Raw genomic sequence first — 21013 nt, 5'->3', positions numbered from 1 at the left:
CAGTCAGTCTTTCATACTTTACGTCTCTTATGTCAGAAACCTATATACACATACGCGCACACAGACATACTATTGCTCCTTTGTGAAAGAGCTCTGGGTGGACCAGCCCCAAGGAATTGAAGGAAAAGAAAGAAAAAAAGGAAGCTGCAACAGAGGCTTTAGGCTTTATTTAACATACAGCTCATTTGAAATCTGCTGGTGTGCCCCATCTCAGCCGTCTTAGGACAGCTCCCGACTTGATGAAAAGCACTTTTATTGAGCTCTCTGGGGAGGTCAGCTGCCACTGTGTGTCTATGTGTGTTTTTTTGGCAAGAGTGTAAACCAGCAGGGAACGCTGGCGATGTCTGATGAGACATTACTTCTCAGCAGGGTGAGATAATAGGACAAGAAAAGGCAAATTGTCATGTGGCTGTGTGGCTATATGTGGGCTGGAATTGTCAGGATGTGTTTTGAAATTTCTGTGGCGGATTGTGCCATTTGCAGCTACTTGTTGCTGAATGATGTTTGGCTCTGACCAGGGCATAGCATAGAACCAAGCACTTTCTTTGACACAAAACTCTTGCATAAACTCAGAAAACGCAACTCGAGTCTTCCAGTGGAATGTCCCGTTTTGTTAGTTTTCCTAACAGCCACTGTCAAGCTATTCTCAGAAGATCTGAAAACGAGGGAGTAAAAAAACAGGATCATAGGTTGTCTTGCAGCAAATTAGTCGCTTCTTTTTGCAGATGGTGTTCAATGCAGTCCCATGTGACTTCTCTGCTTTTAACATGTGGTGTAGTCCATTCAGGGCAGCCCAGAATGCCTGTTAGAAACCATGGGAACATGGAGGGGAGGGGGTGTGTAATCTTTCAGATCACGATCGCCTGCATACACATGGATGGCATGCACACACACACAAAGCTCCCGGACTCCCCTTCTCACTCTCCGTCTAACTCTTAACACACTCTCTCACACACAATTTCAAAGGGAACTCATTCATAATGTGGCATGACAAAGGAAATTCTCTGCTGACAGCTTTATGGAGTGAGAAAGTTCCCTGCCTTTACTGCCCGGATGTCACTTCCTATCAAACAGATCCTTGGTCTCAGCGGTTGTGCTCTCTCATGCAGCCAACTCAACTAATTTTCTGTCCCACAGTTAAAATCATTCAGGTGCTTAATATCTCAGGTGTGGAGCTGAGCAAAGAGGGGAGCACGGATTTGGACTCTTCAGCCTAATTCAAGTCTGGGGACTTTTTTTTAATGACCTGAAGACATCAGAAGCGAAAGCTAAAGTGACTGCATCCCGCCTGTGCCCCACGTCATGCAGTGCCTCTGCTTCGGCCAAGAAACCTCACCTGGTGTGCATAGCTTTTATGAGCTCGGTTGGCTTACCCACAGGGATGTTCACATTGTGCTTTGATGCCAGAAAAAATTCTAGAATCAAGGTTGAGACTTGCAGTGGCCAACATTTGCCTGCTAGTCGTACAGCCAGGCGAGCCAACATGAGCTTGGCTGACATGATAGATAGTGACCCCCCTCTCTTCAGGGAGGAGAAGCCCCCCCGGTGGTGGAGCCTTCAATAGCTTATTACTTTAACCAAAACTGCTGATTCGTTTCAACTGCCACAAGCATCTCTCCGCTCAGTAAAATAGATTGTTCTACTGCTTCTGTTTACCAGAAAATATATAAATATGCAGCACAGTCGGTAGGTTTGGCATCCTAATGCCACTTTATTATAAACAGCATACCTGCTCACAACATCTTCTATAAATAGCTCTTGCATAGTTTGTAGCCACGATTTGTCCTGTTGTAATAGAACAAAATTTGTTTAGGCACATCAGACATGTATATCAAGCCATTAAGCTCCCACATTATCACCCTTGGGAGATAGCTTTGAGCATGTCTATGTTTTTAAGTGTTCCTTTTCTCTTTAATCCAAACACGTCAGCCTTAGAGCATTTTTCCATGATATCTGTAGCTTGTCCTTAAATATCTTTGAATATCTTCTCTGTGGAAGAAGGTTTTGCTCCTTTTTTGTGTTTTGACGCTATCATGGAACCCACAAAGGCTATCTATGTATCTATCTAAAAAATGCAAAGTCCCCAAGATTAAAAACCTATTTTTAAGAGAGTCTTGGGCCAACATCTAGCACAGGTTTAAACCACGGACTCTCAACAACAGTAACCACTCAGCCAACATGCTGTTAAACTCATTACAGTAGCTATTAAAGCTGGAAATGTGTTCTCTAATAACTAAAGCGTGTTTAAAGACCATATAACTGATGGTTTAAGACTAACACGATTCACTGAATTAAGTGATGTTTACAAAAAAAAGTGTGTTTAATCTCAGTTCAGCTTTTAATTATGTTTGTGAGATCGTGATACGACAAAATGTATCTGTGCGATCCAGCATCAAGAGAAGAAAATTACCTGCAAGTGTTTCCAGTTCTTTTTCGGTCACATCTTGTCTGATGCATTTACACTCATTACTGATCTCTTTGTGTGTTTGTGTGTCGATGCTTTACAGATAATTGATGAAGAGGAAACACAGTTTATGACCAACTGCCCCCCTGCAGTGACAGAGAGCACTCCTCGCAGAAGGACCAGTATCCAGGTGTTTTGGACTGCACCCCCTAGTGGCTCCGGTTGTGTTTTTCTCAAGTATGTATACAGCAACGGCTGGTCAGTCTGCTTAGCAGAGTCAAGCCCTCAGCTCAAACAATGAAAACAATAGTCAAATTTAGTCTACATATCCAGCCTTCTGTCAAAAATACGGGTAATTGCAGGTTATCCTCCAGATGTATTACTCATGTGAAACTGATTCACTGCTGAAGCTAGGCTGATCACGTTTAGGCTGAATCGGGACCAACTGCAGTTTAAATATGTACCCGGAACAAGAAACTCACTGTTGAGGCAGGCAGATATAATGCTTCGTTATTGTATTGTCACAAGGAACTTTGCAATAATAAAAAAAATGCAGAGGAGCACCTTTATAAACAGTACAGTGTGTGCTTTCTCTCCTGTGTGTACACACTTACACTCACACCCCCACATCACCGCAACCATCGCAAACAGAATCCAAATCTGACACTCTGTAACTGTCTGTACTTACTGTGCTTTGCCTGATTTAATATAGCTTTATAAATATTTTCAGATATTTAAAAGAGGTATTTTTTTTACCAACACTCTTGCTCTCTCTTAATTTCAAGTCCACATCTAATGAATTAATATTTATACAAGTATACTAAGTGAAATTTAGCCTCAAGTCTCAAGTAAGTAGCTTTTCGATTTTATATAGATCATTTAGAACTAGGATTTTTAAAAGAGATTGATTTAGTGCAATGACTTTAGTTAAATTTTTTAACTAAATCCTTTCATTTGGCTTGATAAACTAGATATTACCTTCAGTAGTTTTATACCTGATATGCACCACTCATTTCTTGCTGTTGTAAGTGCTCTGGGCTTACTTGAACACAGAAGACTAGTCATGTTAAGCTGAGGACACATCATGACAGAAATCCATTTATTAATCCTGTACTTCACTGCGGGGAAATAATGAGAGTGCATGAAGTGGAAAGGCACTGAGGGTCTGTGCGGTTCACGAAGGCTTCTGATAAATGCATTATTTAACAGTTTGTATGCTCTTTCTCTGGTGTGTGATCTACATCTATCATTGTTTATTTACAAAGGAGTCATTAAAAATTGCTTTTGTTTTTGTTTTCATCCTCGCTATACGTTGTCATCCCAATTTTTTAAAAGGCTGGTCACGTTCCACGATATGTATGCTCTCCCTGTAGAGGCCAGGGAGATAATGGTTGAATTGTATTTGGTACTTAATAGATAAAGGAAACAGTTTAAAGTGTGACAGAGTGCACAGCCTTGAAAGAGATACTTAAAAGTGCAGAGATGTCGCTGCACTATCAGCACATAGACAATGCGGAAAGGAGAGAGTAAGAAGCTTACTGTTCAGAACACATGTCTGTGAAAATCATAATTACAGGCTGGCAGTGGGTATTTGTCTCTGCTCTTCACCCTGACTGCAGCAATGATGACAAGGTTTTTGCATATGCCACTCTGCTTGAATGCAGCAACTGTCCTAGTACAGTCTTATTGATATAAAAGTTAAACTCTGTAAAAAAAATTTATGTGAAAGTCCCTGCATGAAAAACTTCTTAGAGGGAGATACATTGCTGTTCACTGGTGGTTATTATATTGCACAACTTCCAGTAAAACTTTTGTGCATAAACAGGCACATACGGCATAATCACTGAACAGCAGAAAACAACGTAACAATGTGAGATACCTTCCTATCTTAGATTAGCTTAGAGTAGACAAGTTTCATTACCAATGCAGGCATAGGGTAAATATTTGCTTTTAATTTTCTCCATATCAGGGAAGGTAGCTGCCTTTCAATAATGCTGTTGGTAAAATGTCATCTTTAAAAAAATAAACAAACAAGCAGACAAATAAAAAAACATCTGGTCACGAACTTACAAGTGTGTGCACAAGTCTGTCTCATAGAAACTGACTCACATGTACCAGGAAATCCTGCTCCTCGTGAGTGGTTTGCTACAGTATAATTGATGGGCAGTTGCTGTCTTTTAGATGGAAAGTCTGAGCTTGGTGGTTTGGGTTTCTCAAAGGTTGATCCGTGATGATAGGGTTAGGCAAGGATGCAAAGATGCTCATTTACCTCCTGAACTTAGAGCATTCATTTTAAAAATCTTACCATTTATTTTTAGCCTTCTCATGAGCTCAAATCAAAACCAAACTTTCCTTTGCTTGGTTTCTGTTGGTGTCTCACTCTTGTTCAACTAAAAATGATAGTATACAGAAGCGATGCATAGATATATAGGCCTTGCAGAGTGCTATGAGTGCTATATTAGCAAATATAATGACCGTTATTAATGAAAGTGGCTGCTTAAAATAAGAAGCTGCTATATACGTGTTACAGTGTTCAAGAGAGAAATAAGCATTTAATAAGTTTTTTATTTATTTATTCCCTTGAGCTTAAGGGAATAATTGCTACTAGCCATCGTAATTCAAACCTAGTTAGACACCAAAAAGGTTTAAAAAAATGTCCGAATCTGAGAAAGAGTTAATTTTCTTCTTAGTCCTCTATTATTACTTTGGTGTATTATTATTCCTTGATTGGAAATAGAACATAAGAGACTACAAAGGGCTCGATAAATATAAAACTGTAAAAACCCATACCCATTAGTATCTAGTGACACAAAGTACTCTAGTCACAGTGGTATTATCAGACTGTAGTTCCACACGACCTGATTGGGTTCCACAGAAGCTATAACTAAATTCAGTCCATATGTTGCTGTCACCACTGAATTTGCTACTATCTTGTCTCTTTCCATTTGTTGGTGCGAGACGTTTTTTTGTAATTTCCCTCTGGCATGCTATATGGATAGTAGTGTGGTATGTTTTGATGAGCTGTCTGAGTGTATCAGTGATCTGGTGAATGTCACAACCACATGCAGCTGTCGGAGTGTGTTTAGCTCCATCAGTTAGATGACGCAACAGATAAAGGATGCTTTGAGAACACTGGAAGTAGTCCTACAGAAATTAAATGTAAATACATTTGTCTTGGAGTGGATTTATGTTTAGGCATCTTGTGAGTTCTTCTTGCAACTGAGAATATGGATCTTCATTAATTTAATCTTTTTGTTGTAGCAGGAGCTGGTTTTAGCCCTAAAACAGTAGTCTCTGCTGCTCCCCCCCCCTTTTTTTACCTTTGCTTCTCTCTTTCTCACTGTCTTTCCTTTTTCTTTTTGTTAATCTCTCAGACTTACACTACCCAGAGACAGACACTCGTACACACACACACACACACACACACACACACACACACACACACACACACACACACACACACACACACACACACACACACACACACACACACACATTCAAATCAGTGCACTTTTGTGGTGATTGGGATCGGCGGTGGTGTGGATCCAGCAAAGTAAGATAGAATTTAAATTGGATGTTAAATAAGCATTACTCGGCCTGATTGTCTAGCCAGTCCAGGAAAGTGGGCGAGCAGTGAGGCAGAGTTTGCTCGTCTGTCTCTTGGAGATATGTGGAATTGGGGTGAGATTGAATTAAAGTGTGAACAATTAGAGAAGTGCTGGTGGTGTCACTTACCTTGAATCAGTTCATCTGCGTTATATGAGAGGCTATTTTGGCAGTAAAATCATACCTTCTTTCAAATACCATTTTAATCTTACATCAAGCAGGGATGTGAGGGAAGTGAGTACTCTCATGTGTAATATGAGCTTAATGTCAGAGGTTCCCAAATTGTCTAACTTCTCAGTATTTGCCAAATTTTTAAGTTAGCAAACAGAATATTTTGATTAGAAATAAAACAGAAAGTACAAACTCAGTGCAACAAGAGTTAAGGGACCTGTGATCGCTGACGCAAGCTAGAAGACCTTTGATCATCGGAACAGAATCACAGACACGATTTCTAATGAACCTAACTACTGGAAATGAGAAAGGACAGCGTGAAAGATCAATGGCTAACTAAATAAAGGTTTTGGAAAACATTTCCAGCAATGATCAGGAGATATAGATTGAACCACTGTAACATTATTTGAAGCTGCAGGACATCCTGCATCCTTGTCCCTTGGACAATGTGAAGGAGACTGCATCCTGTCAGCCCCTGTGGATTATGTCCAAGAAAAAAAAATCATTTTTCTCTTCTCTTGTTCTCTTCAGCACAGCGCTGAAAGATTGATGGAATTTGGTCAGGATTACTACTGTGAATGCATAGTCCTGATGGCTGGATGAAAGCGCTAAGCCAGTGTGGGTTTGTGGATGCAAGAGTGTTGAGGACACAACATTTATAGAGAGCACAATGCATGTCTGTGGATATAACAAAACACTGGCTGACAAGATGCCTCCCAGCCCCTAGAAGCCTGGCAAAAGAGGAATATCCCAGCATGATAACAATATGAAGCTTCTTCTTATTCTTTTGGCTGCTTCCTTTAGGGGTTGCTACAGCTGGTTGCCTGCCTCCATCTCCCCCCTATCCCTTCTGTCACACAAACACACTTCATGTCCTCCTTCACTACATCCATGGATATTTTCTTTGGTCTTCCTTTTTTCTTCTGCCTAGAAGCTTAGTCTTCAACAACCTTTGCCAGTATATTCACTATCCTTACACATATCTCTACCAAACCGTCTCAGCCTTGCCTCTAACTTTTTCTCCAAACATTTCAACCTGAGCTGTTCCTCTGATTTTGATTTCTGATTTCCCTGCCACCCCCAGTTCTGCTTCATGGCTTTCTGTTACTACCACCATCTCCAAACGTCAGTAAATTTAAATCACGTAAATCTTCACTTTCATTCTTGCTGCTATCCTTTAGTCACAAATTACCCCTGATACTCATTCCCACCTACTCCACCCTGCCTGCAATGCTTTAGTTCACATTTCTTGTCCACCGTCTGTTGCTTAGGATGGTTGATCCCATCTACCTTCAGTACCTCTACTCCTTGCAGCTTCATGGTTATACCTTTCTCCCTCTCATTCACACAAATTCTGTCTTGCATCTACTGACTTTCATCCCACTTCTTTCCAGAACATGTACCCAACTCCAGGCGCTCTAGATGCCTCCTGCTCTTTACTCTAACTATAGATAACAGTGTCACAGTGTTTTCATATATGTCTGGCACCACCCTTGTATACTTGCTTGCTGATCCTGACTTCCTCATTCAGTACTATATAGAGTTCCTCTCTTGACACCCTGTTATATGCTTTCTCTAGATCCACAAAAGCACCATGTAGGTCTTTCTTACCTTCTCTATTCTTCTCCATCAACACTCTGCTCTTTTTTGACATAAACCCATACTCCTGCTCACTGATCATCACCTCTCTTTTTAATCAAGCTCCAATAACTCTTTCCCGTATCTTCATGGTATGGCTCATCAGCTTTATTCCTCTGTAGTTAAAATAGCTCCACACATCACCCTTGTTCTTGAAAACGAGCAAAGTCAGTTCAGTTTTTCAGGCATCCTCTCACTCTCCAAGACACCAATTTCCCCAAACTGCAAAGGAATGAATTTTGCCCCATTTTGCTCCATCAAAGAAAACAATGGCAGCTGTGATTTTGATATAGTGGATCTAAACTGTTTTCATTTATACAAGTGTAAGTAGCCTTCTGTAAAACTTGCAATAATGTAATTACTGTATAATATTGAAATATTTGGCATTTAGATGATAGAAGCGTACAGTAATGTCAGTTGCATATTGTATACAGTGGCAGGCAGAAGTGTGGGTGTGACCGGAATAGAGTACCCACGCACACAGCCTTACACATTGACAGGTGTTTTAGTTCCAACTGTTCCTGACATGCTTTGCTTGCGAAGCTTTCCAGCTGCCTTCTCCGGCTTCTCACATCGCACAGCTCCAGTCAGGTCCCTGTAACCTACTGAAATAGGGAAGGCATGACCAGGTGATGAAGAACAGCTGTATGGGTCATCCTCTCCTGACACCACACCCTGAACCAACTGCTCCACCCCTCCCCTGCAGCTGAGCCACAAACCACACCCCATTGCCCAACTTAGGCTTGGGACCCGTCCGGCCTAGCCTAGCCCTGGCCCTGGAGTTCCTCTCTGCGTGGCCGAGGGAGGCAGCTGGGCAGCCACAAACACCGACTCAGAGGAGGAGGCTCCGGGGCGCTTCACCCCCACATTTCAAAATGGTGCTCTATGAGTCAAGTACGGTTGGGCCTTCCACCCTGGGACCTTCCTCACAGTTTTCTTTCTTTAGGTCCAACACCACCCGTGGCTTCCTGCTGAACAGTATCTCAAAGGGAGAGAAGGTCTGAGGCACCTCACACACTGCAAACAACAGAGTGTCTAACCAGCGATCCCAATTGTGTTCATCCTTGTGAATGAACTTATGAATCATGGATTTTAAAGTCTTATTCAGCCACTCTACCAAATTGTCAGTCTGAAGGTGGTAGATGTGGGTCAGGACAGATTTAATACCCAGTAATTCATACAGTTATTTCAGCATGCATAAACGATGTGCCCTCGTCAGTCAGTATCTCTTTTGGGATGCAGACTTGAGAGATGACCTGAAACAGAGCCTGCACCACAGTCTTTGCAAAAATGGTGCACAGAGGCACTGCTTTGGGATACCGCATTGCATAGTCCAACAGGACTAATGCAAAGCGATATCCACGTGCACTCGGGGCAAATGTGCCAATGAGGTCCATGCCAATGTGCTATAATTGGGGCCTCAATTAAAGGTTACAGGCGCCGAGGCGGAATGCCCGTCTGGTTAACCAGCTGACACTCCGGGCAGGATGTCCACCAGGATGAACAGGCGACTAAATCTACCCATTTACACTCCAGAGTTTTATTATATCCCACATAACGCCCTGTTGTAGAGGGGCACCGTTGCGAGCAGCGGCAGTGTCCACGAGGACCAGAGCTACTTGACTTCACTGTCGAACACCTTGTCCGGCGCTCAGACTGACTCAGATATGAGACACGGCTCAGGTTTCAGCACCACTGTGACAGAAATAAAGGACCCACACACACAGCCTTACACGTTGTCAGGTGTTTTAGGTCTAACTGATCCAGACACACTTTGCTGCAGCTTTTCAGCTGCCTTCTCCGGCTTCACACACCACACAGCTCCATTCAGGTCCTGGCAATCTACTTAGGAAAGGCATAACCAGGTAATGAAGAACAGCTGTGGGGGTCAGCCTACCCTCACACCACACCCTGAACCCACTGCTTCACCCCTCCCGTGCAGCTGAGCCACAAACCACACCCTGCCACAATAGGCTTTATGTCAGCGAGATTAGATGGCGTACAGCATGTGGAATCATCTAATTGCGTGATTTGAAAAATGAGAATTTTCTGCCTAATTGACATTTCACGTGGTGGAGAATGGTAGCCTATTGGAAGCCTTAATTCAAAAGTATTTCAACTACAGTCAGGCTTCTATGGCTCACCACCTCTTGAAATAAAAGACTGGATCTGCTCAGTGGCACTGTTCATAATATGTTGAAAAGCTAAATGGGGGGATTCCAAAATTCACCATGTTTTGTTAAAATTAAGGAGCAGATACACTTTTTTTAATCAATAACAGCTGTAAGCCTTTCAGACACTGAAGTGGGGTTTTTTTTGTTTGGCTTTTTTTGGGGCAGGTAGTTACAATGGGTGGAATTGGTGGAAAGGTATTTTTTGTTACTTGTAAACTGTCTTATCCATCAAAATATACAGTATTCTCAGTCACTTACAGCAGCGGTCCCCAACCATTTTTGCGCCACGGACCGGTTTATGCCCGACAATATTTTCACAGACCAGCCTTTAAGGTGTCGCGGATAAATACAACAAAATAAAACTAGTACCGGTACTGAAAAAAAAGATTTATTCATAACACACGTGAAAAGACCCAGGAAAACCGAGTTAACGATAAAAACGATAACAAAATAACACTGAAAACCGATAAAAACCCTGAAAACCATACATTTCACACCTGAGCCTCAACTCTCGCGGCCCGGTACCAAACGACTCACGGACCGGTACCGGTCCGAGGCCCGAGGGTTGGGGACCGCTGACTTACAGAGTGTCATCACTTTATTGTACACACAGAGATAACTGGATATCATAAAAATACATGTGTTAAAGTCCCAGCATTTATCTAAATTCTTGATCTTCCACCTAATCTGCAGGATTACCTGCATTGAACATCTTGGTTTTAAATGGATATTCACAGTGATCATCTCTTTGTTTCTCCAGTTTTGTAGAAAACTAATATTTGGCTATTTAACAATATAAATATGGATTTTGGAATTTATTGTATATTGCTGTTATCCACTGATATAGACTTTGCATTTGCCATTGAAATGGTCATTCATGCTTTTTTTAATTTATGCGAGAGGTGCATGTGGACATATCAGCAGTTAGATGTGCAGCTCTGTGTAAAAACACAATAAATATATAAGATTTCACACCCTGTAGGCTAATGCACATTTCCTGTTGTTTTTGGGATTCGCTCAGCTCAATAAACGATGCTGCTGCTCAGCGTAGTCCAGAATAAATAGCATCCAAACTGTCCAGCTGGAAGGGGCCCACCTGGATGAGATGTTACCCCTGGACTTGCATCCAGTATCTCATTATTGGGGTTTATCTCCGTGGAAACCTTCCTGCAACCATGGCGGGTGTTTGTGAGGAAGTTAGGTCCCCGGTGGCTTGTTTTCTGTTGTTGCTTCTCAAGTCTGTTGGCATCTGAAAAGGTCTCTTTGTGGCTAATTTACATGTCAAGGCCCCTCATAGACATATGCTTCTTCACTACTGAATGAAATAAGCCTCTGAAACAGCTCAATCTAGAAAAACCTCCCCATTGCAGACCTCACATTTGGTGGATATTACTTTTGGCCTGTCATTCATTCTTTATTGACATTGTGCATAGCCAGCTGTACTGTACCAGGCATTTTGGTGAACTACCTTAGGAACTTTTGTCGAACTTTAACCTTTATTACTGAGGCACACTTTTTTGTTTATTGTAGTTTAATGCATTAAATAACTTGAAAAACATTTTTTTAAATTTCCTGAGTTCTAATATCTGCTTTCAGGAAGATACTGAAAAACAGAAATAGGTCTATGAATAACTCTACAGCTATTTGCTCTGCCATGACAAACAGCTCAGACTAGTATTGTTATTAAAAAAATACATAAATAAATAACATTTCCTCCTTTTTTCCTGTCTTGGTATTGTCTTTTTGTAATTTACACTCTTACTTTTTCCTCACTTTACACTTGCACGTTGTGTTCCCCTCAACAAACTTTGCTTCTCACAGTTCCCCTCTTTTCTTGTTAATCTATTTAGGGCTAGCATTGTGCAGAAAAGGATAATCTATTTCCAGGATGAAGGCTTACTCACCAAGAAACTGTGTGAGAAAGGTAGGTTCCTTATAACGGTTTGGATAAAAAGTATTACTATCAAAATTATGCATTATTTTTGCTCCCCATTGACAACCTTTTATTTTTTTCTATCCTTTTACTCAATTTTTTCGTTCGCAATTTTTACATTTCACTTTGTCATGCACTGATGCGAATGATTGTGAGTACGACGCCCCGGGATTGCATGGCGATGGATGCCACACTAAGTGGCGAATCAAAAGAACAGTGCTGCACACCTTGTCTCCGTGTTCTTCCTTTTGGCTCACCGCTTTCTTAACCATCACTCTTTTATATGACAGGAACCCATCTCTTCTGCTCCTTATACTAATCAGTAATCTTACTCTGTGTGATCTTTTGTTTTTCTCTCCCATCACTTCTGTACAGAATCCTTGTATGGAGATACTACTGATAAACCATTGCTTGACTGTTGTGCCTGTGGAACGGCAAAGTACAGAGTCACCTTCTATGGGAACTGGTCAGAGAAGATTCACCCCAAAGACTATCCCCGTAAGCACAATTTTTCAGTTCTTCATGTCATCTCATGTCTCATACATACTGCATGAATTAAGGAATTGTCACTAAAGAAACTAAACCTGTAGTAACATGATTTTGCTAACACGCATTGTGGGCATAGCCACAATTTTAATTTAAATTAGCATTGATTCTTCTGTGGTTATAAATTCTTACTATGAACATTTAATTCTGTTTTGATAACATCAAACGTAAAACCACAGTGCCTTCTTACAAAACAGGTGTTTGTCTTCTGATTTGTTCTAAAATAATGGATTGGAACTAAGAGTCACATAAAAGGTTGGATATCAGTGGGAAAATAGACTGTATGAAAAAATTATGTAGGGACGTAGGACATAGCCAGTTCTGGCTACCTACTACCTTGAGCACCATGAAGGCAACTGTTGTTGTGATTTGATGCCAAATAAATTAAACAGAATTTATCCGAATTGCTAATAAACTACTAGGATTTAATTAAACAAAAGTAAGAAATAAATTGTTATGGAGGATTGAACAACATGCAGAAAGCATTCTGGAAATTTGAGAATTGTAACACTGGAGTAGGGATTGACTTCTTTTTGGTGCCTGCCTCAGTAGGCAGTTTTTGGTACTTCTGCAAACCACCAAAATATACACAATTTAGTGCTTGTTGTGGTTTACCTGGGGAAAAGATGGCTGCATGATTCACTGTGACAGTGGTTGTTAAACTGTGGAGCAACCAGATGACCAGGGTAAAAAAATATGGAATGAAACTAAGTTGAATAGGAGTTGTGTATGGGAAAAGGATAAACAAGAATTTGTTGATACTATTATTGGGGAAAATGTGTTTCCCTGACCAGTTAGTGAGTGGTTGCAAGTGGTTGCTTCCAAAGTTTGCATAGAAGATGCACATTGCCTGTAAACAGTTGCCAACTTGATTTAAATACTTTCTAGCTTTTAATGTAGGACATGCCAAAAACGATGTGAAAACCACTGCATACCCCTTAATGGCAACACCATTCCCTGGTCATTTGGCTGTATAACAAACACACTACAAAGAATGTTCAGGAATGGTTTGTGGAAGATAATGAAGCATTTAAGATAAAATGTAAATAACTAGCCCAAATAAACAACCTAAACTTATAAAGAATAGCTAACTCACTCTCACATTTTCCCAAAACAGCAACTCTATAGTGTGGATGATTTAGCTCTGTGGTTTAGGCGCTGGTTATAGGCCTGAGTAATGATGTGAGTATTGAGCTATTTTACTGTGGTTGGGTGCACTGCATATAACCTTGAGACTCACAATCAGGATGTGAATGGACTTTAAGATTACACTGGCTCTCTTGTCTAAATCAGGCTCTTGCCATTCAGATCAATATGCCGATTAGAGTGGAATAAGATAAACCCTGAGATCGAAAAGCGAGTTAATTCACTGTTTTATAGAAGGAGTAGCTATATGAGAGTCACTGTCACACAAATTTATGAAGACACACACACACACATACACTGCACACACCTCACAGATAGATCAATTGTTAAAAGGATAGGGCAAGCTGTGTGGCTTCTATTTCTTTCCCTTGCTACAGATTGATTCGTCCTTGCACAAAGTTATTTCCTTGGTAAGTAGTTGAAATATCTCTGCACATATTGTACTACACAATATTATTCACTGACTACACCACAGAAAGCATATAGTGTGATTTTGCTCTTCTGTAGTACAAATACATTTTTTGCTCCTCGAGATCTGCTATTGAGCCACATTTCACTCTCCTATATTTCCTTTAACTGCAGAAGCCATACACTGCTGTTCTGACCAAATTTCAGTGTAAAACAGGCCAACAGGAGATTATTTTAACTACGTGACATGATAACCTTGACAGTTCTATTTTCTTTTTCCCCCTTTGTCCCCATTATATGTCATACAGACAAGTGCGGCTATTTAGTTCAAGTGATGGCAGTTCCCTTGGACACAGAGCGTAGACACCTGCCCTAGAAAGATTGATAGAATTATAAGATATTAAGATAAAAGAATAAAAAAGAACAGCATTCCTCCATCAAACTTAAACAAAATATATTAAAAAATTATGTCTTTCATTTTTTATCTTGTTTGTCTTCTTTTCCCTTGGACTAAATATTAATTTGCTTTGTAAGATTTCACAAGCCTGTGCATTCACAGCGACCAAAAATTGTCATCTTTTTACATTATATAAAGTAAAGTTTAAACTCTAAGCTCTATCAAAGTTTTTCAACACCACAACTACACTGTCCTAAATTCATCTTCTATGAATCCAAACATCCAGACTAATTTAACTGCCTTATATTATGTCCCAGATAAATATACGACTTGCCACTTGACTGCTATTGAACACTATTTTTCATCATATGTGGGTGAGAATATCATGTTTAAAATGAACAAAAACTTTACAAAAACCTCTGGCATTAACTAATTTTTTTGCAGCATTGTATTTTCATTTGCAATTTAACTTAAAAAAAAAAAAAAAAAAATATATATATATATATATATATATATATATATATATTAGGGGTGCAACGATACTCATATCGATATTGAACCGTTCGATACAGTGCTTTCGGTTCGGTACGAATATATATGAACAATACAAAATATTTAATTTATTTTATCAACTTTCCTTCTGACAGTGCTGTCTGTGTTGAGCGCTCAGTGGATCTGCGCTCGACAGTGCCGCCTAGGCGGAGTAGTCGAACGCAGATTCACTGAGCGCAGGGCAAGCTAGCGAGACAGAAGTTAAGCTCTCCTTGCAACATGGCGAATTGAACCTCCCCTACCCTCATTCAGATCTGGCATTTGGAACTATTTTGGTTTTCATGTGACTATGACCCTGAAGGTAAGCCTGTCATGGACTAAAGTAAAACAGTATGTTGGATGTGCCATGTGCTCAGTTACATGGGTGGGAACTAGTGTGTTAGCTTGTCACGGCGATCTGCGGTAGCTCATTAACGGAGATTTGCCGTGTTGTGGCGTTAACGTCATTTCAACGAGATTTACGCTGACAGCACTAGTGGGAACACAACGAATATGACTGCACATTTACTCCGACATCATTCTAGTGCAAAGACAAGTGGAAGCAGACAAAAACAACAAGCACGCATTCTACAAACTTTAGACAGCCGTTAGCACATGATTCTCCTTATGGGGACCTGATATGTTTAATATGCTGCTGAGAATATAGCCCAGAAGAAGCATATAGTATAGCTTTTATTTTGGAAAGAACCATTTCTCTGTAATAAACTCTCTTTTCCAAAGATGAGTGATTCCTCAATCAGATACAGGGCTTGCAAAATCGCTAGCCCCACGTCCTGGGGCTTTTTTCCAGTTGGGCTACCAAAATCTATCTCTGCCCTGCCTGTCGGGCTATCCTAGGAAGGAAAAATATATGTCAATGCTTTTGCATTCTTTTGGAAATGTAGCTGGGTAATTATGTCATTGGCATCGGTGAGCCACTGTTAATATGTGACATATTGAAATCGCGTTTGAATTTAGCGACAGTACTGATTGGTGAGTGATGATAATTTGCGCACCAATTCCTCTGACATCGTCTTATCAATCTTTAGCTTACTATGCAAACATGACAAGTGAAATCTCCCGCAGCAAGCTTAAACATGTGAGAGGTTGATCGCGCAGAGAATCGCAGAGTGTTATGTGAGTGCCTGTGTAAAAGCAGCAGGATATATATTTTAGTTCTGCTGAGCCAAATAAGACAGGTCAGGGTGAAGAAGTGACAGCCAAAGAAAAGCTTACCACAAAACGGAAAAGTTATGACAAATCAGACTATAAGGCAAAAAGAAAGTGCGGCTTTATGGTTTCATGGACAAAAGAATTTCTGTGGCTGCAATATGACAAGCTAAATAACCAGGGGTGCACATAAGTGGTCCGCAGGTGCGCATTTGCTGTCAAAATAAAAAATGCGCACAAGATAAGAAGTTGCAACGCGTGTTTGCATACATAAGATTTTCAGGAGGAGGACAGACATTTGTTTAGAACTCATAAAGATGTCGAAGAAGCAAGCTCCTTTAAGCAATTACTGTGATGTTCCTCCACCTCCAAAGAAATGTCAGAAGGAGTCTGAACCACAAAAGAAGCTCGTATTCTCGGAAAAGTGGTTGCAGGAGGTGAGCTGGCTTCAAACAAATGATGAATGCACAGAGATGTGGTGCAGAATGTGCCGTGAAAATTTAATAAATGACAAATTAAAAAGGCATGAACATTTTTTTTTTGTATCGAAAAAATATCAAACCGTGACACCAAAGTATCGAACCGAACCGTGAATTTTGTGTATTGTTGCACCCCTAATATATATATATATATATATATATATATATATGAAACACCAAGAGCTTGAGTTAGATTATTGTGATCCCACAGTAAGATAGTAAGGACAAAAAATGACCTGTAGTCATCAACAAGGAGCCTATCGATTCTAGATAAACTACAGTATTCTATATATTGTTATGCTTTACATAATAGTGGAGGTTGAGGTGTGATGTCTACTGCTGCATTCTTGGTTTGATTGCCGGTGTGGGATCAGTAATGGAATGATGCAAAGGGTTAGAAAAAAGGGTGAGATGGCCAATTAAAATACGTTTTATTGTTTGGCTTTACAGGTCGTGCCAATCATTGGTCAGCAATAATTGGTGCCTCCCACTCTAAGAACTATGTCCTGTGGGAATATGGGGGCTTTGCCAGTGAAGGTGTCAAACAAGTGGCTGAGCTGGGTTCACCAGTTAAAATGGAGGAGGAGATCAGGCAGAAGGTAAGATACTCCAGTTGAGATGACTGTATTATACATGTGGTAAAAAGCATTTAAATTTGTAAAAAATGAATTGTGCAACACCACAGGAGCCTTAGGGGATGTTCCAGGGTATGCACACCTGAGTGCGGTATACGATGAATTGCTTTGACATTGTTGTCCAGATCATTTAGTGCTTTCAGGCATCTTTGCTATTCTTAGCCTGCCTCTACTACCACATTTAACCAGTACACAGCATCAGGAGCAGTACCGCCGCTGGGAACCGGTTTAGACGTTAGAAGATTAGAAGATATTTTCCCAGGTGTTTCATGAAATTTGGACCAATTATACCTCTAAAAAGTGCAGCCACACCAGTTAATCTTTGATCACAACATGGGGTTTGAGACAACTTGGGAAGTGCTTTGAAGGCAAAAGGAGGAACCTGTTGTTTTTCATCAAGACAGTTAATTAGTAGCCGATTTCAGTTAGGTTGGACTATGTCTCTCTATGTGTATCCGAAGGATGTTTCTTTTATTTTAACTTTATAACTGTCTTTTACAGCATCTGGTTTTCTTTCGAATGAAGTCTGAACTTTTTATACAGTCTTTGTACTTGTCATGTTCTTCCTGCTTCCTTGGACTCTCTGGTACTTCCACAAATAGCATGTTATATCTTTATTTTTTTCCTTCCTCCGCGTTGCTGTCTCTGTCTCAAAATTACCCATGCAGGCATCTCAACAGGCATATGGTCCCATTGAGCGCTTACTGCTAGCTAATTTTGAAGACCTGGTGTTGCAGCAGATAATGAGGGCATAGTTTGAGCAAGGGGGTCTCCATGTCATTGCTACCTCCCCACAGCTATTGCAACACAGTCTATTATTCTTTTCTCTCTGCCTGGATCATTAGGCAAGTTTCTTCCAAGGTTAGAGGTGAAAGTGAAATTGGGTTTGGATTTGACTGACAAATAGAAAACGTTTTCTAGAAAACACTAATTTGATTTAATTTAAACTGGCTTTCCTCATATTATGTTTGGAGAACATGAAACAGAAATTCTTCACAAATGTAATCAAACTGTAAAAGAGAACCCCCTTTTCTTTAGATAATTTACATTGCTGGACTGGACGCTATATTTTTTTCAGCAAACAGTAATATGTGACAGAGCACGCAAAAACCTAGCGAACAACATTTTAATATATTCTTTTGCTTTTTAATGTTTCTTTAGGTTTTGAAACTTAAAGATTAACATTTGCAAATGTAAATGATTAAACTTCTGATTTAAAAAAACAAGACAAAGCAAAAAAGCCCCCCTCCAACAGACTTAGAAGAATCCACTGATAAATCACAATCCACGCTGCATTATTGCCAATGGCTATACATGGAACAGTTGCCAACATAACTAAAGGGGGAGACTTTCTCTGGTGCCTTGCCTGGTCAACCCTCCCCTAGCAGTTTGGCTGTCTGACTCTGGGTTTCCCACTCGCAGTCGATAAGTTTTTTTGCATTTTATTCAGCAAGCTACATTTTTGGGACACAGTTTTGAGAGATTTTGCAAACAGTGAAGTTAAGATAACAAACACTGGGAATATTGCAAAGTCTAGTTGTTCTTGATGGTGTCTTGCTTGGTTGTTTTTGTGAGCACCCAGGACTGCAGCGAATGATTGTACTGTAGTAAATGAGGTACTTTTTCTCACTAATAAAAATCATATCATCACAGAGTGTGGCTTGGCTTGTGCAGTTTATTTTATCTCAAGAAGGTATTGAGAGCTACCCCTTGTTTACAATTATGTTGCCTAACAGCTGCATAATGACTCAGTAAAGTGGAATTGGCACATGATTGCAGGATGATGGTTACACTGGCAATCAGTATAAACCTGATTGGTCTCATACTAGTGAGATGCATGCTGTTATTCATTGGAAAAGTAGTGAATAATCAACCTTTTTCAGTCATCTGTACATGGCTTAATTAGCATCATTTACAGAATTGTGTAGGTAGACATTAGGTATGATGGTTCTGTAAATAGGTCCCTCACGAGGCTCATGCGTTATCCCTGTTTGTTGAAAACGGGTTTAGTCTGATGAACAGAAACTAAAAAACATGTTTTGTGCAATCACCTCACATGTCCACCGTATCCAGTTTTCTACAACTAATAAAACACAGAAAGTCAGTCGATGCCTTTTAAGTACGGAGGCTCGGTGAAGGAGACTCCCTCTTTTGAGCAGTGTAACGCGGCTCGGTAAACGCTGACGCAAACAGAAAGCTGATTCGCTTTTGTGTCAGGTGAGGCGTCAAGGGAGAGCAGCTAGCGATGAATGCAAAATTGATATTCATAGTCAGGCTTCACTCCAGCCAAGGGGATGCACTGATCAGAGTGTTCATACAAAGTTTCATTTGCAGAGCCAAGCAGTTATGCAGACCACGCAAACACACACACACGCACGCACACACACACACACGCACGCACACACACACACACACACGCACACACACACAGAAAACCCCCCAAAAAACATTTCTACAGACAGTCTTTTTTTATCTTGCCTCTGTCAGTTCAGACTATGATGACTTTATTTTATATTCAACTTTGCCACCCTTTCAGACCTACAGCAAGGGTTGGCTCTACAATGCGTCTTGCTGCTCCTGCTCCTCAGATAGGTGGCGAAAAATATTTGACATCTCATATCCTCTGGGATTAGCTACATCTTTAAAATTGGAATTTCAGTATAGTACATCTCTTCTGATAACAGCACCAATGTTTAGTATTGGATTTTCTTTTTAGAAGAAGAATGACAAAAAATATATTAATGTGACATGCACAGGTGGCTATATTTACTTTATCCATCTCCACTAGCTTTCTGCTTGACTTGCATAATTAACAAGCAGTTCCATATAAAACTGTCTTTAAAAAGTCTGCCAGAGACTTTTTAAATTAACCCTTCAGCCTCATATCATCTCTGTAGCCTATGCCATACAACTAAACAAATTAAACTAAAATGACAAATGTTACTGTAATTACTCATTTAAGGATTCATATATTGAAATAATTACCATAAACTTAAATTTTTCTGTGGTTTAAAAGGTCTTTTGGTCCAATGTCAAATAAAAGGACACATGCCTTAAGACATATGTAAAGTAGCTTTAGTAGGTGAGATGCAGAATGTAAAGCAGGACTTTTTTTCTTTTTTTCTTTTTAAAAAAATGGCTTTTGGACAGTAAACAGATGTGCATACTGTTCCATATGTCATATACAAATGCGGTTATCAGAGGACTTGGCAGCAACGGGATGCAGCCAGAGTTCATTGTTGTTGTCCCTCCTTTCATGTTTGAGGTGATTTGTATATGCATTCAATCATTATAGACGCGCAGTGTGTCACTAATGAGAAGTTTAATGAGACTCTCTCCAGGACAAGCGGCCAGGGCCAAGGCCTTAGACGGATTATAAAATCTCCTATTTCCTTTCACAGCATGGGGTGTTTTTCATTATTGCACAGTACAGACGCTCACGGAATTCTCTATTATCGTGAGCTCTGCAGCTGTGTCGTAGAGTGGCGATAACACTACTCGGGCTAGAGCCAGAAAGAGACATTACAGATTAATGACAGGAAATGCAGATCCGTATAAACAGATGCACCTGTTGCCCTTAAAATATTGCCCTTTTTTTGGTACTTTTTTTTTTTTTTTTTAAATTTTGTTTGTAAAAGTGACTGAGATCCCCTCTAAATTCCATTTTGAATGTCAGAGCTTAATGTAGGAGATTTCTCAGCTGGATTCATTCAGTTGGTAAAGCTGTTACCTGGATTGCTGCTTGCATTTTATTACTGTCAAATTGTCCTGCTGA

At 40.2% G+C, this 21013-nt stretch overlaps 1 protein-coding gene across 1 annotated transcript in view; it reads left to right on the top strand.

Annotated features, from left to right (window-relative positions):
* The window catches only part of spon1a (spondin 1a), a 57744-nt gene that overhangs the window by 3127 nt on the left and 33604 nt on the right, over window positions 1-21013 (top strand). Inside the window, exons 3-6 of the mRNA XM_085157331.1 lie at window positions 2508-2641; window positions 11844-11917; window positions 12302-12424; window positions 17054-17202. Coding sequence (XP_085013457.1) covers window positions 2508-2641; window positions 11844-11917; window positions 12302-12424; window positions 17054-17202 — 480 coding nt within the window. The remainder of the gene's footprint in view (window positions 1-2507; window positions 2642-11843; window positions 11918-12301; window positions 12425-17053; window positions 17203-21013) is intronic.

The sequence above is a fragment of the Neolamprologus multifasciatus genome, chromosome 1, assembly GCF_963576455.1.
Source record: "Neolamprologus multifasciatus chromosome 1, fNeoMul1.2, whole genome shotgun sequence".
NCBI lineage: Eukaryota > Metazoa > Chordata > Actinopteri > Cichliformes > Cichlidae > Neolamprologus > Neolamprologus multifasciatus.
Note: the sequence above shows the minus strand (reverse complement) of the source record. Positions and strands in the feature narration are given on the sequence as shown.